This window comes from Notechis scutatus, chromosome 1 (genome assembly GCF_049901735.1).
Source record: "Notechis scutatus isolate UNSWTSFEM ecotype Mainland chromosome 1, rNotScu1.2, whole genome shotgun sequence".
Taxonomy (NCBI): domain Eukaryota; kingdom Metazoa; phylum Chordata; class Lepidosauria; order Squamata; family Elapidae; genus Notechis; species Notechis scutatus.
In genome coordinates this window covers 197,397,105-197,422,799 of record NC_142009.1, presented here as the reverse complement: position 1 = coordinate 197,422,799, position 25,695 = coordinate 197,397,105, and the positions used below count along the sequence as shown (strand labels likewise).

The following is a 25,695-nucleotide window of genomic DNA, read 5'->3' as shown; positions in this document are numbered from 1 at the left end:
GCTGTATCCTTAACAGCTTTATTTTTTCTAGCATCATGAGGTAGGTTCCAGGGTTTAATATTTTGTAAATTAAATGCATCTACATAAATAAATCAGTCCTTTACTCTGTCATCCTTCGTTGCATTTATTAGATTTCAGATAGACCATAGTGTTGTGCTTGGGTTAAATAATTAGTGATGAGTTAGTACATTACCTATTACCTAACCATAATCATTAAAGAAAATGGCCAAGCTGTAAAGTCGTCCATATAGAGATTTGATGTTATGAAATGCAGTTTGCTTGAAAAATGTTTGAAGTCTTCTCTGGATCTCTGTTTAACAAGACCATTTAATTAGTCTTCATTCCTTACCAAACCCTTCCCTGATTTGCAAGTCTGTTATTAGTGGTTACTTCTTGGGTTCAGTAACTCTCTAATCTGCTGGTTTCTTCCTTTCTTCTAAATGTTGCCACACCAGTTACTAGGGTGGAACTGTGCTTTTAAGTTTGAAATGAATATTGTTTAGCCACAAATGGAAAGCATTTTCACTCTTGTGCCATACTAACTATGCGTTCATCCCCAAATACATTTTGAGCACTATTTCTCTGACCTTCCTTGTGTACTGAACTGCTGAAAACCTATCATGAAGAAAATTCTAGCCTTTTAGAGATTTCTTCAGTGTCCAAAGGCATTCATAGAAAAAACATATCTGTGAACCTTTAATTCTACCCACATTGTGCAAACAATGTATTTTAAGAACAAAAGAGTAAATGAATGAAAAAAAGAAGAAGCCTGCACGACAAAGCATTGTAATTAGAAATGTAGAAGCTGAAAAGCAACCATTTAGCTGAAATTCTTCCATCTCTATTGTAAATAAAAACAACATTTATCCTTCAGTTCAAGCATGTTTATCAGTTAATTTTGGTGATTAGGCTATTGAGCCTCTAATAGGACTATAAAATAAGTTCCTTCATGTGGTTACCCCTACCCCTCAGGAAATGATGGAGTTTAAAATAAGGATTTAAGTGTATTAAACCAGCAAGTAGTTTTTGTGGTCAGGTTGAATGTTCTCTTACCTAGCTATTGTTTTATTGGTTTAATATGAACTTCAACTAAACTTCAACTATTTCTTATCATAGAAATTATTGATCTAATTACATTAGTATTTGGAACTGATCTATGAAACCATTTGAAATCTGTGTAGGAATGCCTTTTCAGTTGGAGATCAGAGTTGGACAGCCTGTGAACCATAAGTGACCCTAGCCAAATTTTTGTAACTGCCAGGCACCTCCAAGAAAATAGTACCAAATGTATCTACAGGCTGGCAGAATAGGTGCATTAATCCTTGCTGTTAATGCTTCTATTGTGCTTCCTGTGATCACTGTGTTACCACCAGACTCCAATGACTTTTGATGGCCAAATAAATGCAATACAATAAGAACAAAGTCCAGCTCCTGGTGACACCAAAGTTGACCCTGAGAAAGTTAGACCAAGACATTCAACATGTAGGAGATGACCCAGCTGAGCCCAAGGGTGGGATCAGAGGCATCAGTTTAGACTAGAGTCTCTATATCAGGGGTCCCCAACCACCAGTCCGCGGACCGGTACCAGTCCGTGGAACAAGTCCTACCGGGCCGCCTCTATATAACCTCGTAAGAGACCTGGTCCAGCGCCCACCCTTCCCTTGAAATCCATTGACTGTTATCTAGCGTCAATTCACCTCGACCATTAAAAGATCAGAATCGTATATATAGGTTGCATGGAATAAACTCATAATGCTTTTGAACTGTATCCTGGCTCCTGATTTCCCGTGCCTGATATAAATAGCTTCCATATGGTAAACCTGTAAATATTGCCACTTGATCATACAGTTGTGTTATAAACCAAATTTATAATTGATCTCTCACATTAAAGAAAAAAATGTATTTAATCTTAATTATTTTCAAAAACTATGCTCTAAGGAAAAGTCTGGATCCACCACTAAAAATCATGTTGATAGGCTCTCATTGTGGCATGAAACAAAAATGTAAACAAAAATGATGCTTATGTGGCTTTTAAGGAAGAATTGAACTGCATACGTTCAGAATATAATGTATTCAGCTATTTACTAAAAAAAGAATCAGGATTTATTATTAGATTTATGTGCCACCTATCTCATCTAGAGATGATTCTATTTAGCCCTGATTTGCTACAGAATTATTAGTCTGGTGGACTTCACTGTGATGTAGTAATGATTTGTTTATGGTTGTAATAACCTGTTAAAGCCTGCAGTCTCTCAGTCTGATCTCCTTTGAAAGCGGGTAAATAGTCTCAGATCAGTGTTTTCCTATATTAAACTATATTTCACAGCACACCCTTCCTTTTTACATGATCGCTCCCTGGCAGCCTTCCAAAATACCTACCACATTATTCCCATTTCCTCTAAAATCTTAAAAACAATCTCTGTCATTTTTCCTTTGCTCAAATGGTTTGGTCTTTACATATCTCAGTCCTTAGGAACCATTGATCTGGTGCCCTTCAACATCTATTGCAAGAATTCTTAAGAAGCCCTGGTAATTGGAAGGAGAACATCAAAACAAGCTTCAGGATACTGTATTAAATTAAGTCAGGCTTTGTGCATTTTACTTTATTTTAGAATGCAGCAAGAGGCCTGGTGTACACATCTTGACATATTTTTCCTCTTTTTTAAAAAACAATTAGGCTGAATTCTAACTTGCTCTTTTCTCCCTTTCCATATGTGCCACTATTTCTAAACATAAAATTTTCATAATTAATGCTGATCCATCATTGTTAAGATTTAAGCTACAGTATTCACTCATATGAGAACATACATTGTTATATTGACATGGTGGGTGGGAATCATTGCCCTCCTGCACAGGCTGGGTATTAAAAGAACCAGGAGATTCCCTGATCCCATGAGGAGAAAGAAGAGTTGTGACAAAGGAGGGTTTTGCCACTGGCTTAAAAGGTGCAGCATATATTGAAGAATTTCAGAAGTGTGTAATATTATCTTAAGCATGGCTCTTTTGTGTCTGTTTGCTTCATGGACTTTACTAGACTTCCCTGGTTTAAACTTTTGAAAACCAGTTTGGTAAGCCAAAACACAGCTGCTCTGGAAGGAGAGGTTTTCACTTTTATGCATTTTTATTCTTTTTTTTTTCCCCTCCAAAACTTCCTTAAATCCTTCCAGTGATGTTTATAACTTTTGCTTTGCTGGAGTTAGTATGAATGTTTAATGTTTAACTGCTGTTCTGGCATGGTGTCAGTGTTTTCTTGGTAGAGTCAGTGAGAAAAGAGCCCAATAGCAAACATTTTTCAAAGTTCCTCTCTGGGCATTAATATAATGGTAGGCAATTCAGTTGTTCAGTATTAGAGCAAACACAGATATGAAAGAGAACAAACAAAAAAAAGAACCTCTTACCTCCCCTACACTGATAATTCTTTCTAAGATAAATACTTACAAAATGTGCTGTTTGACTCAATTTACAATTGGTTATAAAATTGGAAATGAGAAGCGGAATGAATCCACAAAATTCTGTTTCTTTCTACTTACGAATTGCTTAGGCACCTTTGCATTGCTAATGCATGGGATTCTCCCATCTTTTCTGGAAGAAGCTGTGCATTTAAAAGATTGAGATTATGTAATGAGCATCTTCTAGAGTGAGCCAGTTTGGTGTAGTGGTTAAGGAAGCAGCCTAGAAATGAGATTTTGAGTTCTAGTTCCACCTGAAACACAAAGCCAGTTGGGTGACCTTGAGCCATTCACTTTCTCAGCCATAAGAAGGAGCAGGCAATGGCCAATCGCTTCTGAAACCTTGCCAAAAAACCCCCAAAACCTGTCCAGGCAGTTGCTAGGAGTCAGCCCCATCTTGAAAGCTCACAGCATCTAAATGCAATTACTGCTATAGAACAGGGGTCACCAACCTTTTGGATCTCAGGGACCACCAAACTCATAATTTTAAATCGGACCACTAATATGAATTTTGACTGGCGGTGGCTTGCTGATGTTGGTGGGAAAGTCAGTCCCATATTCCAGAGCTTCAGTAGTCACAGGACTGGTTCTTTGGTCATCCCGGAGCAGCTGCTCCTCCACCCGGGTGCACTGGCCTGCCATGGACTGGAGGAGCTGCTCTGGGATGACCAAAGGGCCAGTCTTGTGACTACTGCAGCTCTGGAATATAGGACCGACTTTCCCACCAACATCAGCAAGCCACCCTGGGGCGGATTTCCCTCCCCTGGCCTTACCTTCCAGTTCCAGCTCATGTGGCTCTGCTCAAGGTAAGGTTTGCGCTCGGCCGAAGGATGGGGGCCAGTGGGTGGGTGGTGTAGCCTTGTGTTCCCACGCAGCCTGGATTAATTGCTTTGGGGGGAGTGCTTTGGGGGGGACTTTTCTCTGCGGACCAGCAAAATTTTCTCAAGGACCACCAGTGGTCCCGGGCCCACTGGTTGGCAACCACTGCTATAGAAGGCATAACCATAATGTGTGTAGTGCTTCAGAGTTGCTTTGCCAAAGATACAGGAAAATAATTGTGGCAACTTTTTGCAGCTCAGTGAAGTAGCTGGGCCTGTTTTCAGGATTGCACAATTACTGTGGGGAGGAAGACAGGAGCTCTGCTCATACTTCCACATATTCTGAAGCATCTCTTCTGAACTGAATCAAAGGGTTTGCACATTATAAAGCAGCAGTTTTCCAGAACACAAACTGCTGAGGATACCTCCCCATCTCTCCCTTTTATTCCACCCCAGGAGCCACTAAAATGACTCAGAAGAAAACAGTGGCAAACTACGTCCATATTATTTTCAAGAAAACTTGACGACCTATATATCTACCACAATTGAGCCCAGCTTTTCTGTGGTTAAGCAAGGCAGTTATTAAGTGAGTTTTGCCCTATTTTATGGTCATTTGCCACAGTTGTTAAGTGAATCACTGCAGTTGTTAAGTGGATCATGTCATTAAGTGTATCTGGCTTCCCCATTGACTTTGCTTTCAGAGGCAGGCTGGGATACATGCATTGCTAAGCTCCCAAATGTTGATCACATGACCATTAGGGATACTGGCAACAGTCGGAAGTGAGTGTGAAAAACTAGCCACTTTTTCCAGTGCTGATGTAACTTCAAACGGTCCCTAAATGAATGGTTGTAAGTTGTGGACTAGCTGTGTGCGCCCAGGATTCAGAATGAATGAACATAGGCACCTTACCTTTCAGAATTGTTTTTCTTCCAAAAGCAGATTTTTATGGTGATACAGGTTTGGGATATGTGCATGACTAAAAGCAATTATGAAGAATAGTATAAATAATTGCATATACATAGAAGACTTATGATTGATAATGATCATGCCTGTCCTGCTAAAACCTGTTACAGCTGAACTTGTGGACGTTCAGGAAGCAGTTGATGTAATGAAAAATAGTGTTTATTGTCAACAGACTGCCTTTTTTTCTGATAGACTTGTCAAAAAAGCTATGCTAGCAGTTTTATGCTGATTACTGGTCCTTAGGCAAGTTGCCCTATATATCTTCAAATGATTCATTGTGCTAATATCAGTGTGTGTGTGAGAGTATATGTATGTATATATAAATATATAGTGTGTTCACGTCTCTTGTTTTAGACCACCAAATATAGAGCCCATATATTCTGTATTATAGAACTTGGACAGAAATCATAGCATTTTTAATGACCAAATATTATCTAATATACTGCTTTACAGTGCCATGTGTGACTTGAGCCTCTTGGCTGACGTGCGGGATGGAGAAAGTCACACTGCTCTTTTGACCATGAAAATTGAGAATAAATTTTAATTACTCTCGATTTTCATGGTCAAAGAGCATGAACACACTCTGGGTGTCCTCCAGAGGCTCAGGAACTGCACATCTAGTTCAGTTTGGTGCTATTGATAAGAGTACATATATGCAACTTACTTTGAGAGGACTACAAAGGATAAGATGAAGCCAAGGATTTACGGTAGGGTAAGTCTTGAAAACTTGTGAGAAGTAGAAGAAGGTATTCTGGAAGAAGGCAGAGAAATTTCATGGATGTTTGTTCAACTGATAGAAACTTAGTCTCCCATCAACGTTGAGGAAAACATCCATGAAGTTTCCCTGCTTGCTTCCAGATTTTTCTAAAAATTCCCCACCCAGCAAAGCATGTGAAATGAATCAATGAGAAAGGACGAAAGCCTGGGGAGGAGAGAAGATAACATCTAATTTTAAGGGATTGCTTATGAAACATTCAGCTTTACTAAAGTCTTCTTTGCCAGCTTTCTTTTGTTTGGGCATCTTTTTCAATGCTTTGCACTAAGCCGTTCCCTGATATTTCAAAGTCACCTTCCAAGTCTGTGCACTGCATAGAATACCAATTAATTATTCACCACATGTCCTGATTTCACAGTAGATCGGTTAATATTTCCATGCAAACTATAAATCACCACTCTGTTTGGTTTTAAAATCCCCTTAACATAGATGCTACTTATTGCCAATTATAAATGTTGCCTATATATATATGTATATATTAAAAGGCTGCTTGAGATTATGTTTAATGTGTAATTGCAAATCTAATTGCTTTGTTCCTACAGTATTCTATTTTTCCAGACATTAGGGCTTGTTTTCTTGTCAGAACATAAGGCATTCCATTTATTTTTGGATAGAATGATTGAAAGTTTTTATGTTCATGAAGTCTACATTATTTCAGGCCTCTCATTTTCTTTCCCCCTACTTTATATCAATAACTGGAAGGGGGGGAAATCTTTAACGTGCAAATCGTTTTTAATTTCCCTTTTTTGGTTTCCTGATTTCATAACCTAAGAGAAGGCATAAGAAATAATGCTTGATGCTGTTTTTGAAACTGCTATGAAATACATTGGCAGAACTTGTGGAATGTGATCCCATGACTTTGACCTACTAATTACATATTATTATACAGTACTTTTTCCAATTTCTAAAAAAAATTCTTCATGTGACTTGTGGCTGAAACAAATATACTGAAATTGAACATTGGCAAGGACAACATGGAAAAAAGGGGCCAGTTTGCGATTTGTTCATAATTTCTAGTTCTGAGGTGTGAAGATCACTTGCGAAGTAGAAAACTACCCACTGCTTACCTTTGGATAGTTAAGTATTTGTTGCAACTCCTACTTCTGACTTACTGCTTTGTTATGAAAGCATTGTAGAAGATACACACAAATCACACTCTTCTGACTGAGGTTAGAATTTCCATTCAGCCATATGAACTTGCATGCCACTAGTATCCATATTATCCTTTGGAAAGGTAAAATAACTGTTATGGAAGGATTGTCCATTAGACGCTTGTAAATACGACAGGAGTTTAAGAAAAAACATGATTGGCAAATCTAAGATTGTGCCATGTTCCCAGAGCGCTATTTTGCAGTGCAAATAGAAACATTTGAATGTTTTTCATAGGTGACATTAAAGGCTGCTCTACTGAGATTCACATGAGTTAGGATGCTGAAAAAGTTATTTTAAAAAACCAAATGTGATCTGGCTATTCTAAGTACTGAATTGAATTCAGATTATAAATGTGGGAAACGCAAAAAAGTGACTTGAAATGTTGGAAAAAAGCCTTGGGGTGCTGCCTAAAATTAGAACCATGCTGTTCTAAAATGTTGTTCAGGAGAGTGGAAAAGAGAACAATGAGATTAAGAATCTGGTGTTTGCAAGAGGAAGTAGCAACAATGGAGGCTCCTAGTAGTTTTGGCTGGAATGTTAGAGATGTAAATCACAGCCGTCTCATGATCTTGCAGTACTTGCACAGCTGTGTGGCTCTGAAAACATCAAAGAAGTCTGCTGATACTTTGAGCAGAAAACATATGGACTCGACCACATGGAATAATTTGTCCCTCTTTTATAAGTTGGAGCCATGAACATTTTAAAAAAAAGTACATTAAAGAATATATAAAGAACATACTGTATTCAGTTGCAAAATAGTCACAAAGGAAAAGGCTTTTGTATTAAAAACATGTCTTTGCCTTACACTAAAGAAAGAGTAATACTGTTTCCTCAGTGTTGATAAGAAAATTGACATATCCAGAACAGAGGTATCAGCTTTGTTTGGAAAGTAATAACTTACTTTTTATTCCTTGCTGATTACTACCACTTCTGCACAATTCATAAGTGAATAATATTGTACAAAGTAAAGAAAACGAAAATAATTATATTTAGAGATTTTTCTTCCAGTGTCCCCATTCCCATCCCTGGGATTTTATCCAAATAGAAAGGGATTGATCCTACACCACAAGCTCAGACTAATTGTGTAGCCATTTCCCTCACCTACAGAATATCTCAAATTTAAAAAAATAGTTTAGCCATGGTGTCTTAATGTAGTCAAAGACTTTGTGGTATAAGCTTTCATGGACTATATTATAGTTCATATGATGTATGTTCCTTTGATAAGAGTAAATTTCATTTCATGCAAAAAGTATCCCTTTCATGATAAGTCATTTTCTTACTAATTACCCAAAATTTCAAATTTAAAAAATGGGCCATGTTCTTCCACTTAATGCAACTCTTCTAAATAACTGTTAGGACAAGGATTTTTCTCCATATCTGTTCATGAAGAAGAAATAAATTTTAATGCAGTTGTTGCAATTTAAATGCATTACATTAAGTGAAAAAGTGCTTTCATGATACTGATTAAAATTTTGTCCAGATAATAATCAAATACTATAGTTATGCCAAATAGTTTCACATCATGGAACAGATGTAATGGGTAATCTACAAAAAAGACCATGGCAGGAGTAGAGAGAAACCCAAAAACTGAAGCAATAATGACTTTCTTGGCACTAGATAGTCATAAAACAATTATTGTAGTAGATATTCTAGAATTGGAGAGTTGGTTGGCACATGTTGCATAAGAACATTTTGTCCAGTCCTCAGGTGGGAAAACTTAAATGTTTTAGCTACTTTGTGATTAAATATAACTTCGTAATTCTTTTGACGAGAGATGGTCTCCTTGAAATCAGAAGTACCAGATTGCACTCATTTTAGGTGGTACTATTAGATTTCTGTGAAAATAGGAATATTACTGGGACATATTGTCAAGGTGACCAGATATTTCTACTTTTGATGAAGGCGTAGGAAGGGTTAGGGCTATACCTTACAGATTTTTCATACAGTATTGTAAGCCACCCAGAGTCACCATGTATGAATTGGGCAACCATAAAAATGTGTTTAATAAAACTTGTGTTTAATTTTTAAAAATTGGCACTTTTAAATGAAATAAACATGTCCAAGATGCCAAAATACTAGAGTATTTCAGACACAGAGGTCTGAAAGCAAAAATGTAGTTTAAAACCAAACCAAACAAAACAAAAATGTAGTTTATTTGCAACTCCATAAAGCAGCCCTGCCTTTTCAGGAATCACACAGCTGCTGTTCATAGGTGCAACTCCATCCAAGCAAATAGATGTATTTAACTAACGGGTTAAAGATAGCTTCTATTCTGCTTCTGCACATTTTGAAGCATCTTTTTACCTTCAGTCCAAAAGTCTCGCACCAAGCTGTTACCTAACATATAAGTTGTTAAGAAAGTGGGGAAAATACTTCTAGAAGGTATTATACTAAAAATCCCACCTTTAAAAAAGTATCATCCATGGGGCATCTGGAGTATTTAAGGATGAGCCTTCAAGGATGTGGAAACTATAGTCCTACAGATGTTGCTAACTACAACCCTTTATAGTTCCCAAAAGCATGACCAATGGTAAAGGATGTTGTGGGTTGAAGTTCAGGAAATATTTGGAAACCTCTATTTCTTCTACTTCTATCATTCAGACTTCATTTTGTATCTATTTTTATATAGGAGTTTTAAAACATACTGAGGAATGTTCTTTCAAGGATGCTTATCTTGCCTAGACTTCCCTCCGTTTATAGTAGACAGTGTAATGGTACAGATTATTTCTCCTCTTGATGAACTCCGGTCAAAAACCAGACATGCTTGTGCCCAAGTGCCTAACGGTAACTTATCCAGGTTTAGCCTTCTAACCTTAATTATATGTGGAATGTGGAGAATGTTGTGTGCTGTTTTTCTTTATAACGAGACAGTAAACCCCTGGCCACTTGCTTTTACTATTAAAACATTCTTTTTATCTTCAGTATTTGGTTCACTAATATAATGTGATGGTTTAAAAATAAAAGTATGCCCTTAACATGTTTTGAATTATTACATTTGTTTATTTGCATGCAATGTGCAAAAATTAAATACACTGGTATTATCTCCCTGTGCAGTCATGTAAGATTATTATATCCTGTGTTCTGTTTTAGGAAAAAGAACAGTGCTAAAATGTTAAAAGCAGTTTTGAAAAAAAGCAGAGATGGTGGAAAGGCAAACAAGAAGGAATCTGGTAGGATATTTTACTTTATTTAAACACATATTATGAGCAGTTGATTTCTAAGTATTATACAGTTGGTGACAAGCGAAGAATCTGTGTCCCTCAGCTATAACTCTTAGTTCCCTTCTTCTCTGCAGATTGAACATTCCTGGGAAATAAAAGATTTCTCACTCTTGAAATAGATTGTAATGAGTGATTGTTCGTTTCTTGAGGACTGTATGGGACTAGAGGGAATATCCTTTTAGCTGATCAATCCTAGAGTAATGGAAAGCTGAACATGGATGTTCTTTGGAAAGTAAGAGAAGATAAATGAATCTTTTGCAGGTGCATCTTCAGTCGTTGAACAAGGCTAATCTCCTTTGTCAAGAGATGAAAGATATGCAACTTTTTAATGGCCCTTGGTCCTTAGGTTGATGCTGATCAGTGATCCTTAGTCTTCTGGCAAGGTGTATTTTCTTTCAGTCCTGACTTCTTCCAGGAAAACAGAAATGTAGTTAACAGAGTTTGAAGGGATCTTAGAGGACTTCTAGTTCAACCCCCTGCTCAAATAGGAGATTCCTATTCCATTTCAAGTGGACAAGTGGCTGTCCAGTCTCTTCCTAAAAGCCTCCAGTGACCGGGCACGCGCAACTTCTGACGCAAGGCATTCCACTGGTTAATTGTTCTCACCGTTAGGAAATTTATCCTTAGTCCTAGGTTGCTTCTCTCCTTGATTAGTTTCCATCCACTGTTTTTTATCTTGCATTTTGGTGCTTTGAAAATAGGTTGATCCTCCCCACCCCTAATTTTTGTGGAAGCACAATTTTTTTGGAGGGTTTTGAGAAAGTCTTGAGGTTAAAAGAGTGATGAGATACTGGATTTAACAGTAACTCTAAAAGTATTCCTTATGCAGGTGTGAGTTCTAATATATTGTACTTGTAATATAAGGTAAAGTTAAATACTTGAACGCAATTCCCCTTTAGAAAATAACTGCAATAACTTAGCTCTTAAAAAAAGGAAAGGAGTGCCTGTTTATTTCTTTCACCAGGATTATGTGTTTTTCATATGATTTACTTGATAAAGAATTCAGCCAGCTTCCTGAGAAAGTCCATCAAAAGAAGAAGGGATACTTAAGCTTTAGGCTTGAATGGTATGCACCATGAGGCAGTTGCGATGTTTCGATAAAATATATTTCATTTTGATTGGGGACATACCTCAGTGAGACTTGAGCCTTTGTGCTACCTACATTCTTATCCTCTGAATACATTGTTAATGTGTGATTTATGTGCTTCTGGTATATATGATTAATATGTTGGAGACTGAGAGGATCTGGATTCAAATAATTGAGTTCCTTTTATTAGCCTAAATTTTAGAACTTTTTTCTCCGTCTAAATTTTATAGGTATTAGTGCACTATATTTTGTGAATTCTAGATATGCAGGCCTCATAAATGCAGCGTACCATAAAATATTCAGGAGAAGCCATAAACTGATATCAGAATCCTTTTCCTCAATCTCTGCAAGCTTCAGATAAGTTATAACAAAATAATAAAAATGTATCTTAGATGATGCAACTTGTAATATTTACTATATATTTATTTATTCCTGAAGCTATTTAAGACTAAATTAGATGTCATTTCTCCTTCAGCTGGTGAAAAATATTGTGAGAATAGTGGTGTACAAACCACAGCTATTTGGCTAAGGCTGGTGTTCATTTCTAAGCACAAATCATTTTGTCGTAGATTTCCACCTTAGCTGTATAGTGAAATTAGAGATTTTTAGCCAAATGTCCTATGAGCAAGCGGTCTCTTCAGTTTGCTTGTAAAATGTAAACTTTCCTAAACAAAGAACTTAAGCCAAGAGTAGGCAACTTTTTTTGACTTTTATCTTCCTTCGATGCCTGCCCAGTGATATGACATAATTGTCATGGCATCATGATATCATGACATAATTGAAATGGATGAGGCTAGTTAGCTAGCAACTATATTTTAGAAAGAAATTGATGAGTGCATCCTTCATTTCCTCTTCTGATGGATATAACTGGATCACATATAACAGGGTTCCCAGCCCCTGGGCTGCAACTCTTTAGGGACCGGGCTTCAGAAGTGGTGGATGAGCGTGCACACCAGTGGTGGGATTCAAATGTTTTCACTAACAGTTCTGTGGGCGTGGCTTGGTGGGCGTGAGAGGGGGAGGATACTGTAAAATCTCCTGTCAGAGGTGGTATTTCCCGGTTCTCTGAACTACTCAAAATTTCTGCTACTGGTTCTCCAGAACTGGTTAGAACCTGCTGAATACCATCTCTGGTGCACGCGCATGTGTCTGTGAAGCTGCTTTTGTGAAAGTGGTACATGTGAAACCATTCCCTCCTCATTGCCACTGCACCTTTTCCATCGGTCCGCCAAGCCAGAAAGGTTGTGGACCGCTGACATATAAGACTACAGCATCCCCATACTAAAAGGCCCTTTCTTTGCTAAGTTAGTGGCATGTGTACCACAAAATGCTGCCCTTCCGTGCTGCTACACAATGTGAGAAAATCCAAACCACATTGAAAAGGCTTTCTGTCATTTATCTGCCCCCACCCAATCTTAATAAGTCATCCTGCAACATAAAGAAAACATATTAGACAAACTTTGCTGTAAACATAGCAAAGAAAATAATTTCTTGTTTGAAAAAATAACCTTTTAGTATGTTCTTTGCTGCTTGATAACATACTAAAAGGTTATTTTTTTAAACAAGAAATTATTTTCTGGCTCACTAGTGAATCTTTGTTCTGGTTGGACCGTCTGGAATAGTTTGCAGTGCAGGATGAAATTCTATGGCAAGATTTAACTCTCATCACCCCCAATCAGCATGGCAAGTAGCAAAATTGTGATCTAAAACAGCTGGAGGGAATAAGCAGCCGGAAATCTGTAGTTTGATTTAATTGTTTTTTTTTTTTTAAAGTCAGACTCTTGCACAAAAATAATTATATCAAACAGTCTTTAGTTTGTCTCTTGTTAATTTGTTTTCCTTCACCTCCTTTGAATATAGAGTTACTCTTCATCAGAGCCATTTCAGAACTGAGAGTAGTTGGTTGCTGAAAGGGGCAGGAATCATGACTGTTCTCTTATGATCCGCAGCAAAAGTTTTATTCTGAAGCCTCCTGGGCAAAGCTTCATTCTCTTACGGTTGCTTTTTTCAATAAGAATGGTTTTAAACTACTACATTTTTACTGGTGAGTATGTAGGAAAAGTAGGCGTTAGTAATAACGGGGTCTTGCAAAGAGAAGCAGCTATGGGAATTGTTGGAAGAACATTTTAATGAGAAATGTGTGGGTACTCTTGATCGTGAGGGAAGTTGTAGTTCAAAGTACAACTACATCTGTTATATTGTTGCTACTATAGCTAAGACTAAATATGCATTTGTTATTGTTAATGAGACACAGATTAAAATGCCCATAAAGTCCTTCAGATTCCCCCCCACCCCCAACAACAGGATACAGCTAGGCTAAAAAGTAAAAATCTTGTAAGCAAAACTTATATTGTCAGGCGGAGTAAGAAGAGAAGGAATGGTTTGTAAAAGTGTCAGGGAAAGATTTACAATGTGACATTTGTCTGTGGTTTCATATCTCTGTTTGGCATCAACCAAATTCTAGGCCTTTAAGATCCTGAAATAGGTAGATTAATGTGCTAAGTCCATCTTCGCTCCTGGAAACTCACTTCAAACCAGTTTCTCAGTCCAACCTTTCTCACAGGTTTGTTGTTGTGGGGATAAAACATTGAAAGATCTCCCTGCAATAATAATAATTTATCACATTTATATGCTGCCTGATTCTCAGTGACTCTGAGTGGTTTACAAATTGCTAAAAATATATTTTTTTAAAAAAAGGATAATACTAGTAACACAAAGCAAAGAACCAAGATGGCTGACAAAACCAGGAAGAAGAACAAGGAAAAGGAAATAAAAGGACATCAGTTGTGCTTACCAAAGTCTTGGGCAAAGAGTCAGGTCTCCAGAACCTTTTTAAACAACACCAGGCTGGAGACCATTCATATCTCAGAAGAACCTCATTTCAGAGGTCAGACACTCCTTGGATTCCCAAAAGATGGTATTGTTTAATCAATGGAACCCAGAGTATGCCACCTCTGCTAGATCGAGTCAGCTGGACAGATAACAATGGGAGACAGGCAGTTCCTTAAATAACTAGGGCCTATGCCATGTAGGGCTTTATAGGCAGACCAGCACCTTGAATTGCACCTGTTTGTTAACCCTCCTATGTAAAACAGGCAGGAAATATGGCTGCATGAACTAATCCTACTTTATTGTAAGGCTACATTAACAGAATCTCACAAGTCTGAAAGCACTAACTTCCCACCCACCACTTTTAACTGCTCGACCTATTAGGATATTAGGATAGGTCCTTCCTACGTTCTTTCTCTGACTGTTAAGCCATTTAGAGCTCCTGCGTCTCTTGTCTGATTGTTTCCTAGGTGCTATCTCTTCCCCTTGTTCCCCAAAACCATCCATACATTCCATTACAGTGGCAACCAGTGCAGTTTGCAAAGCAGAGATTGTTACATGGGCATTCTAAGGCATGCCCATTTCTACCTGCACCGCTGAATTGTGGACCAGCTGAAGGTTTTGGGTTGATGTTTAAAGACAGCCCATGTATTCAATCGTAAAGTGACCTGGGCCTGAGTGTGTGTGTGTGTGTGTGTGTGTGTGTGTGTGTGTGAAGGTCTCTTCCCAATCTAGAAAAAGGCAAAACTCACTAGATAAAGGCCTTACACACCAAGCAGGACCTGTGAATCTAAGCAACCTCAAATTGCACAACACCCTGTCCCAAAAGTTGGAATATCTTCGGATTTGGGAGGTCCCATGTCACTAGGTCTTGGTAAGAGTTATTCAAAGATGGTTCTTCCCCATCTAATTCCACACAGTTTCCAGGCTGTCCACTGTGCAGGGACATAACCTATGCAATGCCTTGAACAGTGTATGGACTATGAATAGGGTTTCAATATCTATGCCAGATGACTGTAATGAGTTGGAATTTTCTTTATCTAGTAGTTGCTCAGCCAAAATATGGGAATCCTAACTGTAAATTGAACAAGTAAATATATGAAGAAGTCTGATTAAAACATATAATTTTGAATTATTGTGGAAAAACTAAAATAATAATGTGTTTCCTTCCTTTTGGCCCTTGCTAGAATTTTCTGGTTTACTGTGCCACAGTTTGTAAATCAAGAGTAAAACTGACTAACCACTAATGGTTTGTAATAGATGCAACTGACTGGGAGCCCCAATTCCATTGAGATCTTGAAGTTGCTCATCACTGTAAACTGTGATTCCCCATTAATCTAGTTTACTATTTTATGCAGTTATAGTAGCTGCGATATATATTGTGGATAAAGCCCATTTTTTTAGGCTCGGCATAAAATAGTATTTACATTTTTATTGTAAAGACATTTAGGCTAGATTGCCGATGTAGAAAATAGATAAATAAAATAAACCAAACAAGATAATCAAGCAATTCTTGAAGGGTTGCATTCCAATTTTGATAACTTCAAAATTAAAACAGCCCTGAAAATGATTTATTGATTGGGTACCACTGAGTTGTTAAAAACTTTTACTGGACTCATAGATTATCTCCAGGAGAATCTGTCTTCAGTCTGTTCCTCTGGATCTTCTAATGATGCATCCATTGCTGCTGTGAATGAATTCATCTACCTTACCAGTGGGCATCCTCTTTTTCTCATTCTTTCCATCTGTATCAGCATTGTGGGCTTATCCAATGATGGTAGATGTTTTTTAGACATAATGTTTCCAATATATGATAATTTGAGCCAAATTATTTGTGCCTCAAATGAAAACTCTGAATTGATTGTTTTCTTGGCTATCCATAATATTTTAAAGAGTTTTTTCCAGTACCAAAGTTCAAAAGCATCAATACTGAGCCGTGGCAGCACGTGGTTAGAATCCAGTATTGCAGGCTAATTCTGCTGACTGCCAGCAGTTCAATTCTCACCAGCTCAAGGTTGACTTGGCCTTCCATCCTTCCAAAGTCAGTAAAATGAGGATATAGATTGTTAGGGGCAATATGTTGACTCTGTAAACCGCTTTGAGAGGGCTGTAAAGCACTATGAACCGGTATATACTTCTAAGTGCTATTGCTACTTTATCTTGCTTTCTCAAAGTCCAAACCTAATACATTTCCAAAGAAACAGCAAATTCTCTATATTCAATATGCACAGAATTCTAACCTCTTTACTGAGATGTGAGTAATAAATTCAATGCTCTAATGAAACAGGAATTCCCTTCCAGAGTGATAAAAAAAGATCTATGAACCAGTTTGTTTTCCTATAGAATGTTACTACTGCTATTTGCACAATGTGATTTTATACATTTGGATATAAATCCAGTTGTGTTCAATAAAGCGTATTCCTGAGCAAAATTTAAATGGATGCTTTTCCTTAATTGTATTAAATTAAACAGATTGAATCAAATAATACTGATTGCATTTCTAACATTGCAGCATCTTGTAAAAAACAACAGAAATTCTTTCACTCCACCTCCACTCCTTTTGACAGCTGGCTTAATATTATATAAATAAAGCACTATATAAAGTCCTATTGGCTGAACCAGACTTTTACCAAAGATAGTTAAAATGACCTTGCAGTTATGCTATTCTACTCCCTACTATTGCTCAAGCAAACAATAAATTATTTGAAGTCCCAAATGCAAAAGAAAAGCTGAAGTTAAAAAGGATTATTATCTAAGGTTGATAATTTAACATATTTGCTGTTATCAAGTTGTCTTTGCCTTTAAATGGTTATAAAAAGGATCCAGCTAGATAGATCCTCGATTGATGGAATGGATGTCAAATCAGCATGTTCAAAAGAAGCCCCCAAGAGTGGGAAAGCAAATGAAGGATGGGAAGAGTAGCACATAGCTGTTGAAAATAACACTTTATGGATTCCAACTGCTTGGGGTTCAGGATTCTTTTCAGTACAGGTTTAGCTGCAGGATTACACTCTTAGAAATAAGGCAGTGCCAGACAATTTGTGACAGTTGAATGTGTTACATAATTAAAAAGCCATTATCTTCTATGTGGAGATCTCTAATTGACGCCAGAATTATAATTCCTGACTATCTCTCTCTCTTTTGGTGGTATGTGAACACAATTGCAAACTGAAATATTAGTTATTAGTATTTCTGTGATAGGTTTCCAAGATCTTCAACTTTCAAAATCATAAAAGTCATTTTTGACATTTGGAAAGCTAAAACAGGCAAACTCCGTTGATGTGCATCATATAGGCCATGTGTGACAGGCTTTTAATTTTCTGGCATAAAAAGTTCAGATCTGTTCATTGTAAATGTGGAGCTTTCCTTGGAATCTTTTCAAGTTGCAATCTGATTTTTAGCACAATTTCCTCAACAGAAGATTTTTTTTAAACAATATTAAATATATAGATCTGTTTATGATTTATTGAATCCCATTCCAGTTTTCTGTTGTTGATTATTATAAAAAGTTTAATATGGTAACATTTCTACAGCACAGTTGGCATTTTATATAATATTACATACTCTAGGGTTTTCTTTAAAAAACTCTCGTTAAATTTTTAAGTATTAAAACCAGTGTTTCATTCATTATTTCAAACTGGCATAATAAACTGTACATACTTAACTGTCTTTCTCTTAGAACCTATAGTGTTTTAGAATAAAAAGTAATAGAATTGGGAGAATTCTGGGGCAATAAGCAGAATTTAAATGGGGAAAAGGTGTTTCTATCATAAATAATAATAGATAAAATAATCTAAAACCTCAGAAAAAGGAACAAGAAAGAATATATAGTATTAATAAGAGAGCCAATTCAGTCCTTTAACATATTATTAAATCTAATATGTGTGATTGGGCTCTATGCCCTCTGCAATATTGTTTTCTTTCCACCTATATAAGTAGTCCTCAATGTACAATCATTTGTTTAGTGATATTTGTTTAGTGTTTTGGTCACCACAACAGAAAAAAGATGTTGAGACTCTAGAAAGAGCGCAGAGAAGAACAACAAAGATAATTAGGGGACTGGAGGCTAAAACATATAAAGAACGGTCGCTGGAATTGGGTATGTCTAATTTGATGAAAACAGGACTTGGGGTGACATGATCACAGCGTTCCAATGTCTCAGGGGCTTCCACAAAGAAGAGGGAGTCAAGCTATTCTCCAAAGCATCCGAGGGCAGGAAAAGAAGCAATGGGTGGAAACTAATCAAGGGGAGAAGCAACCTAGAAGGAGAAGTTTCCTGACAGAACAATCAGTGGAATGACTTGCCTCCAGAATAGCAATAGCACTTAGGCTTATCGCTTTACAGTGCTCTCTAAGTGGTTTACAAAGTCAGCATATTGCTCCCAACAATCTGATCCTCATTTTACCCAAGGATGGAAGGCTGGATTTATCCAGAAGGAGCAGCTTATCGATACAACCTCCCCAGGAGGCTCTTTCTAACATTCCCTCCCCAAGGAGGGCCCCAGAGGCAACATTCACGCCAACTGCAGCTGGCCTCAGACAAGAGGATGAACTTCCGGAGGAAATCCCTGCCAACATGAGGGCGTGGATGGAGCTAGCTATCCAGAAGGGCATAGCAGCAGGCGTCCAACAGGCTATTCAGGCAGGATGAACACTCTCAGCTTCGGGTTGCAGATCTCTTTCTGAACGATCTCTGGGCATCACGGATCCACATCTTCATCAGGTACCACCCCCCCGCAGAACTATCATTGCCCATTATCAGAGACCCTCAGTACACACAGGATATGGGAGAACAAGGGGATCCAATGGATCAAATGGAGGAGGGGTCGGTACACACCGTTGACCAGGTATTGTCAGAGGTGGATCCGCTAGAAAGGAGGTTGTCTGACGATGAAGGCCTCTCACCTGACCTCCCCGTATTTACAGGATTATTCCGCCCACAATTATTTAAATCCCTGCTGTTTAAGGCCAAGAACACCGCACAACTGGATAATACGGGTACCCCTCCCCCTCCAAATACTCCAGGGAAGCAGAGGATCTCATATTCTCTCAACCAGTCACTGAGGCAGAGGTTATCCCTGTGCCACACATGTTTTCCAATTTAGTACAAAAACAATGGGCTGCAGCAGCCTCATATCCCGCTCCCACAGGACATGAGAAAAAATACTATAATTTGGCACCCGAGTTCTCTAAATTTCTAAACACTCCAGAAGTGGATGAGCCTATCATTGCGTTTGCATCTTCCTCAGCCATCCCAAGTGAAGCTGAAGAGGCTCTCAAGCCTGAGGAAAAGAGGGCGGAACTAGCCCTCTGCAGGGCACACGTCTCAGATGCATGGGCCATCAGAGCGACCACAGCTGCCTCCTTTTTCACCAGATCATCTCTCAGATGGCTCCGCCACCTGAGGGATACCATTCCAGCCTCAAACATTAGGGCACATCAAGATGTGGCTAAATTAATCGCTGCTGCAGAGTTTTCAGTAGATGCTACCTTCAGTGTAGTTACATTTTCCTCTAGGGCCATTGCTTCCCAAATTGCGGCAAGAAGGATACTTTGGCTCAGGCATTGGCAGGCAGATGTCAAGCACAAGTGGCGGCTTGCCTCAGCTCCCATCTCGGAGAACAAACTATTAGACATTGCGCTTGAACCCCTCCTAATTGAAACCAGAACCAAAAAGAAAATTCTTCCCTCTCTTTTTCATCGATCAGAGTCCAGATCACTACAGCCCTTGCGTAGGGTTTCCTTTCACCCCTTCTACCAACCCTGCTATAAAAGATTTCAAAGACAGCCTGGATTCAGACAACAGACAGATAGAATTGAACCTGGGGATGGATATAGAAGGGGACTCCATCCTAGGAGACAATTTTGAGGAACAGGATCTAAGCCCTTCCGCAGGTCCAAGTAATGACCACAACGAGATTCCCATTGGTGGTCACCTAAAAAGGTTTGCCGACCAATGGGACTCCTCTACCACTGACGCATGGGTCAGGAGCACAGTACGATTTGTTCTGGCACTGGAGTTCAGCTCCACCCCCCAGATTTTTTTATGAAGTCCCCAATTTCCAAGGACGCAGAAAAAAGGTTTCTCATGGACACAGCCATAGCACATCTACTAGAGATCCGGACCATACAACCCGTCCCTTCTAATCAAAAAGGTCTTGGTTTTATTCACACCTCTTCATGGTCCCTAAAAGTTTGGGGGGATGGAGGGCACTCCTGGACTTAAAACGTCTAAACCAATATTTAGTTTACCGAAAATTTAAAATGACCACTCTCCAATCCATCTTACTCAGCATCAGAAAAGACGATGTCCTTACCTCCATAGACCTCACAGAAGCTTACTTACATATCCCAATTAGGCCCTCGCATTTCAAATCCCTTTGTTTCTGTTACAACAATGTCCATTACAAATATATTGCTCTCCCATTTGGCCTAGCTTCAGCTCCCAGAACTTTTACAAAGGTCTTGGCTGCCTTGGCAGCATCACTCAGAGATAGGTCCATCCGACTTCAATGCTACTTGGATGACATTCTTTTTTTTTTTTAAACAAATTTTATTAATTTTTAAAGACAAACAAAACATCATTAAACATTGAAGACATTAAACCTCTTTCCATTATAAATTTTTACAAGGCAGATAAAACATTGTTTTATACAATATAGTTCTAATATATCCCATTTCCACTTAAATATCTTTTAGCAGATTTCTCGTTATTTCTCTTTGCTCTTATTCAGTTACATTTCTTCTATATTTATCCATTTTATAATCATCATCATATTCATATTTCCCTCTGTCTTGTTTGCAATTATTCTCCTCTAGCTTTTTTCCAAGGTTTTATTAAATCTCAAACGGACATACACACACAAAACACAAAAACATAAAACTTCTTTTTAAAAAGTAGCTTGGCCCCGGATTACCTCTCTTTATATGGACTTCAATTAAATTTATGCACATCATATATACCATTACCTATCTTATTTACCATTCTATATCTTCATTATAACTTCTCCCCGCTTTCCACTCTTCTTAATTCTATTTTATTTATTTCATCTTAATTTAAATCATTATACTTGTATCTTTTGTCCATTCTTTTCCAATTATCCATTTATCTCATTCCCTATAGTAGAAAAAAAAAAGATTTCTCCTGAAATCACTAATCGAAGTATGATGCTTTTCCATCGCTCCCCTAAATTAACATTTAAGGTAACACCTAATTCCCTATCTGATTCTGCTTAGTACATTCTACCTACTAATTTTTAAAAGAGAAAGAAAATAATAAATCCATAAAGTAATTAAATATATAATTAAACATTACATCTCATAACATTCCAATTATCTATTTCAAAAACAAATGCTACAATAATAAGTTCATACTAACATCCACACAATAGTCAATTAAACTCTATACTTCAACTGAATATTTTAAACATTCCTTTTAATATTTTATTAAATCTTAAAATCTATCATTATTAAACCTTTAATATTTTAATCTTTACTTAAGACTTATAAAATTCTAATTTTCTATTTCTAATACAAATACTACAATACTATCTTATGTACCTTGCAGAATCCTTTCGAAACAAAGTTATACATTACCCTTTATCCCTAAAAAAATATTTCTTTTTCACATCTTGTTTCATACCTTTGTGGCTTTTTCCCCCCTTCTTCCTTCCTATCTTATCCCATCTGGTCTTTTTACCCCCCTTAGCTTCCCCTCTCTGTTGTATTTCTCTTTTCTTTTGCTTTCTAACATTGTATTGATTTTGCATCTTATTTTTCTCTTTCTTGGATGTTTTTTTAAGTCTTATGTCCTTTTTAATCAACTTTGTAAACTCGTTAAAGATGGCTTCTTCTTCTTCTGCTTCTGCTTCTGCTTCTGCTTCTGCTTCTGCTTCCTCCATTAATTGCTGTGTTTGTTGATAAGTGGCAAGCGCCATTTCTAAAAAGCGAAAAATTTCTCTCACACCTTTTTTTATTTTACCATATTACCTTCTTTTTTTATTTTACCATATTCCTCTCTCAGTTCATCAACAGATAAAGCCATTATAAACCTTTTCTTCTTCTTTTTTCTCTTCTTCTTCTTCTCAAAACAACCAAGATAATTCAAAGCTTGAAACAATTCCCCAAAATCCCAAAGTCATCAAACAATCCAAACAGAGCACAAAGTTCTTCACACTTTTTCTTCCTGGGGTAATATCAATTGGAAAGGGGAAAAAACCCCAGTCTGTATTTTAAAGTCTTATTGCAATTAACTTCCAATCTCAAAATCTTCCAGGCATCTCCTCCAACAAAATCTTAATATAAATTTTTCTTTTGTCCTCTCCCTTCCCACTTGTAACAAAAAGCTTTAAATTTTTACCTTCTATAAAATAGCAGGCTTTTCAATGTTCACTTGTTAATTCCACAGGGAAGGAGAGTAAACTTTCTCTTTCAGCACTTTCACTCGCCGCTTATAAATCTCTTCTGGAAACAAAGTATCTTTCAAAAAAATCAAGATTTTCAGGATATTAAATGCATCTTATAGTCCCAGTTCAGCCAAAAAACTTTCGCTTCAAAACTTTCTCCTTCTTCCTCCAGCACAATCTTGTCCAGCTGCCGGCTTCTTTGTGGCGGCCATTACTGACTGCCGCTCCACTGCCTTGAGAAAAGGGGGTTATGCCGGGTGGGGAAGGGGTCTGCGAAAACCCCAAACCCCTGTCCGGATCCCCCTATCTTCGGCTGCCTCTATGGGGCAGCCTTATCCTCCAGACCCGTCGGGATCGGAGGCACCAAGACGGCTAGCGCAACAGGGATCGTGCAGGATCGCGAAATCCCGCCGCCACCGAAGCCTGGCAAAACCGGAAGACTTGGATGACATTCTTATTCTGGCATCTTTCATCAATCAAGCAAATTCTAACACTCAAATTACACTTGTAACCTTACAACAACATAGGTTCTCAATCAATTGGTCAAAAAATCATTTAACACCCTTTACTAGACTCATTCACCTTGGCGCCATCATTGACACCCTGAAATGCAAAGTTTTCCTCTCCCCTGACAGACAAGAAAGCATTAGAGATTTGGCTCAATAGATCAGAACTCTTAGGAAAGTACAACTATGTCTCCTTTCTAAACTGCTCAGAAAAATGATTTCTTGTCTTTCTATTATCCCTTGGGTCCGGTTCCATGCAAGAACCCTGCAATGGTTCCTGTTGCCATACCAACGTGTCGGGAGAGACGATGGCAGGACTTGCGTAAAAGTTCCATCAACCGTTCTTATGTCACTATGATGGTGGACACAACCCGAAATCAACAAGGGATGCCCTTTCAAGGATCCTCACAGGTCGATTGTTACAACAGACGCCAGTCTAGTGGGATGGGGGGCCCACTTCCAATCACATACAGTGCAAGGCCTTTGGACGGATTCAGAGAAGGCACACAATATCAACTGGTTAGAACTGAGAGCGGTGTACTTGGTACTTCGACAATTCCTCCCGCATCTCCATTGCAAACATGTGCTCGTCTTAATAGACAACGTAACTACAAAGGCCCATATCAACAAACAAGGGGGCACTCATTCCAATCGACTAATGAGGGAAGCAGAAAGACTATTCCTGTAGGCCGAAATCCATCTTCTCTCTTTAAAGGCAGAGCACATATCTGGAGTAGCGAATGTACAAGCGGATTGGCCCAGCAGAGCCACGTTGGACCAATCAGAGTGGCATCTGGACCCCAAGATCTTTCTGGAGGCTACTCGGAGGTTGGGCCAACCGGTAGTCGATCTATTTGCCTCCCCACTCAATGCACAGCTTCCCCGATTCATTTCTCGTTACCCATCGCAGGGGGTGGAGGACGTGAACGTACTCAGATATCACTGGCCCACCAGACTGCTATGCGCCTTTCCTCCCCTCCCCGTGATTCCCAAATTGATTCAGAAGTTGCTGGAAGAAAAAGCGGACCTGCTATTAGTGGCTCCTTATTGGCTAAGGCGAGCATGGTTCGCGGACCTGAAGGACCTCTCGACGGTACCACCATGGAGGATCCCATCAACGGTCATATCGCTGTCTCAAGGCCCAGTGCTACACCCGGACCCCCAATGACTAAACTTAGCCATATGGAAGTTGAATGGCGACGTCTGAGAGATGAACACCTTTCTACTCAAGTTATTCACACTATTCAGTTGGCTCGACGTCCTTCGACAAACCAAATCTATGAGGCCACCTGGTCTAGCTTCTTCCGTTAGTGTCAGAAGATTCAGATCCCCATCAGTAGCGCAGTTATTAGAATTTTTACAGGAGGGCCTAAACAAAGGGTTATCACCCAATACTCTGCGGAGACAGGTGGCGGCCCTGGCTTTGGTCATATCTTGGGATGATTTTACCTCCATATCTCATCACCCTCGCATTTGCAGTTTTCTGTGTGCTGAATCAACCTTGAGCTAGTATTGAACAGGATTGAGCTCCTGGCAGTGACAGAGTTAGCCAGCAATACTGTATTCTAACCACTGTGCCACCACAGCTCTTAAGGCCATCTGCTGGAAGACTAGCTGCTTTCTTGTGCAGTTGGTTGGATTGTGAGAACAAAGCAGTGGACTAGATGGTTCTTGTTCTTGTCTGTTCTTGTCACTGGTCTCACAAAGTAGTTTAGTAATTCAGTACTTTATTCATAAAATTGTTTTCTAGTGAACTAGTTTTAAGTATTTATAATAATATGCTACTATTGCTTATAGTGTTCTTTTAATTTGATCCATTTTGTTTCTATGAATCATCTAGAAAATATTTGTGTATCTTAATCTGAACTCTGTAGCCCTTTTACAAAAATATGTATAAAATGCTGACCAATGCCTATAATAACAGTACTACAATTTTAAAAGCTTTTGCCCATTGGATTTCTAAGCTTTAGATATTCCAAGTCTTTACTCCACATATCATATATTAACCAATATGTTTTGGGTTTTGTATATAATTGGCTTTATTACAAATACTTAGCTTTTAAATATTCAAGTACTTCAAATGCCTCTGAAACAGCTAATGGGTTGAAGCCATACTGCAGGGATGTCAAACTCAATTTCATTGAGGACCACATCAAGGTTGTGTTTGACCTCGGGGACTGGGGTGGGCGTGGCCAGGGTAGGCATGGCCAGGGTAGGCGTGGCCAGCTTGACATCACTTATGACAGCAGCCCTGAGCGCCCTGCCAGCAAAAACAAGCTCCCGAGCTGCATTTTTGGCTGCAATGGGCTTCTGCAACCCTCTGCCAGCAAAAACGCAGCCCTCCCCAGCTCCGCTTTCCCTGGCAGAGGCACCACGGACCGATCTTCCGCTGTTCCCAGAACAGCCCTGTGGGCCAGATCTAAGCACCCCAGAGGCCAGATCTGACTTGTGGGCCTTGAGTTTGAAACCCCTGCCATACTGGAATGGCC

General features: G+C 38.6%; 2 protein-coding genes and 1 long non-coding RNA gene across 5 annotated transcripts in view; all 3 read left to right on the top strand.

The window, feature by feature from the left end:
- The window catches only part of TANC1 (tetratricopeptide repeat, ankyrin repeat and coiled-coil containing 1), a 153,437-nt gene that overhangs the window by 46,573 nt on the left and 81,169 nt on the right, over nt 1–25,695 (top strand). For 2 of the 3 annotated variants that reach the window (XM_026674439.2, XM_087949929.1), the window contains exon 2: nt 10,249–10,328. The exons of the other annotated variant lie outside the window; for it this stretch is intronic. In XM_026674439.2, the coding sequence (XP_026530224.2) occupies nt 10,268–10,328 (61 nt within the window). In that variant the 5' untranslated portion in view covers nt 10,249–10,267. The remainder of the gene's footprint in view (nt 1–10,248; nt 10,329–25,695) is intronic. 3 annotated transcript variants of the gene reach the window in all.
- On the top strand, nt 13,063–16,726 carry LOC148133154 (uncharacterized). The gene is made up of 2 exons (XR_015746533.1): nt 13,063–13,510; nt 14,164–16,726. It is a non-coding gene; the product is annotated as an uncharacterized LOC148133154 (long non-coding RNA).
- On the top strand, nt 19,080–20,164 carry LOC148133153 (uncharacterized). Its single transcript, XM_087959801.1, is given in 2 exon segments — nt 19,080–19,296; nt 19,299–20,164. Coding segments are annotated over 2 exon segments (1,083 nt in total).